The sequence below is a fragment of the Chrysochloris asiatica genome, unplaced genomic scaffold (genome assembly GCF_000296735.1).
Source record: "Chrysochloris asiatica unplaced genomic scaffold, ChrAsi1.0 scaffold00094, whole genome shotgun sequence".
NCBI lineage: Eukaryota > Metazoa > Chordata > Mammalia > Afrosoricida > Chrysochloridae > Chrysochloris > Chrysochloris asiatica.
Window position 1 is genome coordinate 11,334,419 of NW_006408612.1, and position 5,205 is coordinate 11,339,623.

Here is a 5,205-nt window from a genome sequence, read left to right on the forward strand (position 1 = left end):
GTATAGGGTTTCTAAGGAGCAGCTGGTGAGCTTGAACCACCAACCTTGCAGTTCAAATGGCTTTGCAGTCTGGCGCATTAACCCACAGCGCCACACCAGAGGTAAGAGTGATTAATCAGTAAGGCTGATTACGTAGGTAAGTAAGGAGTCCTGGTCTGGTACTGTGGGTTAATGCACCAGACTGCAAAGTTGTTTTGCACCAAAAGGTCAGCAGTTCAAGCTCAACAGCTGATCCTGGGAAATCCTACAGGGTAGCTATGGGTTGGAACAAACTCGACAGCACTTAACAACAACAATCTGTAAGGCTAAAGTCTAAATTTCTGTAAGAAATCATACCCAATAAATGGTAATTTGATCTTTTCTCCTCTGTGTTAAAACTAAGTGTTGAGAACCTAGTGCTTTCTAAAATGATGTCAGAGTACTGGCATCCATTCCTTAGCTGTGGAGGGAAGCATGATAGAATGGTAAAGGTTTCACTACTTACATGTGTCAGAAGATACACCAACTGTATTTGTTTATCAACAGTTGTTGTTAAGTGCCATGTGTCAGTTCAAGCTCATAGCAGTCCGGTATAGAGTTTCTGAGGAGCAGCTGGTGGGTTGCAACTGCCAACTTTGTGGTCAGCAGTCCTGTGCTTATCCTACAGTGCCACACCAGGAGTCTGTTTTAACGACTAGCAGAGACATTACTAGATACACAGGATCCTGCACACAGAATAGAGCCTACGACAGGACTCCATCTGTAAACAAACAAGTACATTAAGCATGGAGTGGTGAGGGAGGCCTAAGTGCAGGCTACAGGGAGTACACAAGAAAGGCGTGTCCTCTACTCTCAGGAAAGATTCAGAAAAGTCTCATAGGAGAGAGAGACCGGAAAGATTAGTAACAGGGTGTGAAGTAAAGAGAGCTGGAGATGAGAAAGAGCATCCTAGGCAGAGAAAAGACCACCTGCTAAGGCCTAAAGGCAACACAAAACAGTGTTCTCGAGTTTCAAGCAGTCCGGCATGGCTACAGCCTAAAAGCTGAGAGAAGAAATTTTGAAATAAAAGGCTAGAAATTTAGTTAAAATGTATCCTCTGATCCAGGTCAGGAATGTGTCCTCATATTCTGGGTTTTCATCAAGTTGCTATCAATGCTATGCTGACCACCGTTTGAGAAGTAAGGTTGCTAAGTCATGCTATGAAATGTGTATTTATCAAGGGGAAGCCAGTGACTGGATTTTACGCCAAGAAATTATATGAACAAATCTGAATTCTAGAATGAGCACTCTGGTTATAATGTGGAGAGTTAACAGGACATTACAATATTAGAAGTTGAAAACAGTATCTGTGGGATGGTAGCTCTAATCCATGAGGCCCAGATTATAAGTAGTAAGGGGAAGAGAAGAGAAACAGAAACAAGAGCTATTTAGATAGGATTTGTTTATAGGTTGGACAAGAGGCCAAGGGAAGAGTCAAGAAATTAAACCCAAATTTCTAGTGTAAGCAAGTGGGTGATGGTGGTGCCTTTTTTGAAATAGGAAACACAGGGAAAGTAGGTTTAGGGGAAAAAGACGGGTTCAATTTGGGACAATGAATTTGAGCTGCTTTTGGGTCATTCAAGTTAAGATCCCTAATAAGCGCCAGCCAACAAGCTGTTCTGTAACTGGACCTAGACTAAAGATAGAGATTTCATAATTATCATAACTTTAGATGGTATGAGAAGCTGTGTAGGCGGGTAAGTTTGTAAATAAAAGGAAGAGTATGTGAAGGTTAGAGCTAGTAATAGCTGCCATATGTTAATTCCTCAGCTAACCTAAGGTGAGGAAGAAAAATGGCTACCTTCTCTTGAATTTTTGCAGATGAGTTATGTATTGGACTTGTGCAGCGCTGTGAATTACTTCATATGGCTCTTCTACCCAGTCTTTGTAACTCCCACCAAACAAGTTTTTTTTTTCCCTGATGGGTCTGGGTAAGAGAAGGAGGGAGAAGATGTTGATAGGACAGAATTCAGTTATGAATGATTATTAACAGGGTTAACTAAAATTGTTAAAAACCTGGAACTCTAAAGTGGATATATAAAGAGCCATCTCAGAAGCAAGAAGGGGAGGGGGGAGGTGAAGGGAGGTGTAGAACAAGTAAAGCTAATTGCCCTTGGACAGGAAACAGGAAGCTCCCGTATGCAGCGGGGAACCTCCAGGCACTTAATTGGGGAGTTTGGTTTGCTAACCTATGGAGCTAGAGCCTAGTGCCTTTGGACTGAGATTTATAGCAGGAGTTTATAGGAGGACTGTAGTACCCTTTGGGCATTTATCAGCAATGCTAAACTTGCTCTGTAACATTTCCCTATCAGTGAAGAATCCAGGCCAAAGGGTGGAGGGCCAGTCTGCCTTTGGGCAAAGCTCTAAATAGTTCAAACTAAACCTGAGCATTTCTGACCCTGAATTGTAACCTGTTAACTTCCTAACAAACCCGTAACTGTGAGTACAATGAATGTACAATGAATGATCAAACCCAGAGGAGTAGAGGATGTTGTGAGAGGGATGGCTGGTGTCAGATTTGGTAGAGGCATATCAGACCTAGGCCTCCCTCCATCCCCTCACCTACTAGAAGTTAGGTTTGGGTGAATGTGAAGTTTTATTCTCCTTTCCCCCTTCTAAAGTTACTGGAGATCAGGTGCTGTCCCACACCCACTTTTTAGGACTATTAAACAGCAAAGTTGGCGTTTCAAACTCAACAACTGCTCTGAGGTAGAAAGATGAAGCTCTCTGCTCCAGTTGAGATTTAGTCTCGGAAACCCTATGGAGCAGTTGTACTCTGTGTTACAGGGTTGCTGTGAGTTGGAACTGACTTTGTATCAGTGGGCGTGGGCATTTAAAAATACATAGCTAAAGCAGTAATGAAATGTTAACTCAACTGTTAACACAAGGAACCATCCAGTCAGCACTAGCAATCCACCTACTTTACATAGACAACAAAGCTTCAACATTTTCTTAAAGTAATTTCAATGAATGTTCAAGAACAAAGATGCCAATTTGAGGACTAAGGCACGCCTGACCCAAACATGGTATTTAAAACAGCCTCATATGCATGAAAGTTGGACAATGAATAAGGAAGACTGCAATAGAATTAATGCATTTGAGTTATGGTGTTGGAGAAGAATATTAAAAGTACCATGACTGTCAGAACAAATAAATCTGTGTTGAAAGAAGTACAGTCAGAATGCTCCTTAGAAGCCAGGATGGAGGGACTATGTCTCTCATACTTCATACTCATTATCAAGAGGGACCAGTCACTGGAGGACATCATGCTTCCTAAAATGGAGGGTCAGTAAAAAAAAGGAAGACACCCCTCCCCCAAGGAGAAGGATTGGCACAGTGGCAGTTATCAATGGGCTCAAACTAAATGACTGAGAGGTTGGTACAGGAGCAGGCAGTATTTCATTCTGTTGTGCATAAGGTCACCATGAACCGGAATCCACTCGCTGGCACCTAATAACGTTAATGAAAATAGCACACTGCAGATATCCAGTGACAAAAGCAAGCAAATGATGCCTTCAGATTACCAGATGGTAACATTTCAGCCACTGTAATGAATTTTTTCCCTTGGTATTTTACCAAATTAAATTTTACATTAAATATTTGTTAGCAATTAAATGCTGTTGTTGTTTGTGGTTTAGTGCCATTAAGTCGGTTCTGACTCAGTGACCTTATATAGGGTTTCCAAGGAGCAGCTGGAGAGTTTGAACCACTGACCTTATAGCTCAAACTGACCCTGTAGTCCATTGCTTTATCCCACAGTGCCACACCATGACTACTTAGTAATTAATATGTGTGGACATTAGTTTTTTAAATCATAATCTATTTAAGTACTAATTCCATTTAAATAAATAGATCAGGATTTAAAAAATAATGTCTACTTATGAGTAACTTTAGTTATCATTTGTTCAAGTTCACAAACCAGTGTAAGAATTTCTGAACTCAGAAATTTAATTGCTGTGATCTTGAGCCCATTACTCATATCTTTTCATCAGTTTCTGTATGTATAAGATGATAATAGCATATAAAAATACCTATGCAAGACTAGAAATTGTTGGGTTTTTGTGAAATTTCTGTCCGTCCTTCCTTATTTTGCTTGGATACAGACTCAAGCGTGGTACATAGCAGCAAATGATTCCAAAGCATGTGACAGAAGCTCTAGAAAGTTCTAGGGTCATGCCTTCTGGCATGTACTGTAATGTAAACTATCTCAACACCAGCTACTGATCCAGCTACTGGCTCAGTTCCTGTCCTGCTTCCTAATTCAAGGATATGAGAAGACCTTGCTTAAGTTCTAGAAAACTTTAGTATCTGAGCTTCTCTCAGTATCCAGTGAAGAGAGAGTTTAAGGAGACAATCAAATGAAGTTGGAATATCCCATTGACCTGAGTTAAGGTGCCTCAGTTTCAAAAGTGCTCTCCCCAAAGCTGTTTCTTGCAAAAAGGGCAGGTTTCCAAACTGAAAAACACCACCAAGACTTGACTGCCAACCAGCATGGTCACCAGGGTTAACTGTGCATACAGACCTTTGCAGGTTACGTTACCGACGGTTACTTTGAAGGTGAAAGTGGACATATGTGCATCGGATCTTTCACATTCATAAACTGGGATGTTCTTGGTCTTCATGCCGTATTCATGTAATACCTGAATAGGTGTTTTCCCGGGCTTAGCTGTAACCATCTTCCCCGAACTGCAAAAAACAGAAAAAAGGTGTGCGTTGCACACCAAAGTGTGGACGGAAGCACAAGCACACAGTGGCAGGGTTTGACCACCACCAGCAGAGATGGGAGGAGCCATAGCTCCTTGGTAGCCAGAGTCGGCAGGGTGAGCTCAGGGTCTGTGATGGTTGAAGCAGGCACCAGCCAGGGACGTGTAGGATAAGGGAGGTATTTAAGGAGGTAACTTGGATGCAAGTGAGAGGTTGTGCTCCCAGTGGAACCGAACCCAGGCCAATGCGGCTCAGATCCAGGCTGGCAATCCTTTCTCCGAACTGGGGGCTTCTGGGAAGTAGTAGCAGCAGCCGCGCGCACGATCAGAACGTACCGTACGCATCTCCAGACGCTCTGAGGGGGGCGGGGCGGGCCTCAGACCCGGGCCCCCACACCGTCCAGAGGGCGGGGCAGAGCCCTCGAACATCACCTGCAGCCCAAAAGGGGCTTTTCCCGAAATGCCCCGGGAGAACCAGCTCCCC

The 5,205-nt window shown here is 42.9% G+C and overlaps 1 protein-coding gene across 1 annotated transcript in view; it reads right to left on the reverse strand.

Moving 5' to 3' along the window:
- Positions 1-5,205, reverse strand: part of PRKRA (protein kinase, interferon-inducible double stranded RNA dependent activator) — a 32,109-nt gene that overhangs the window by 26,684 nt on the left and 220 nt on the right. Inside the window, exon 2 of the mRNA XM_006866687.1 lies at positions 4,541-4,704. Within this exon, the coding sequence (XP_006866749.1) occupies positions 4,541-4,704 (164 nt within the window). The remainder of the gene's footprint in view (positions 1-4,540; positions 4,705-5,205) is intronic.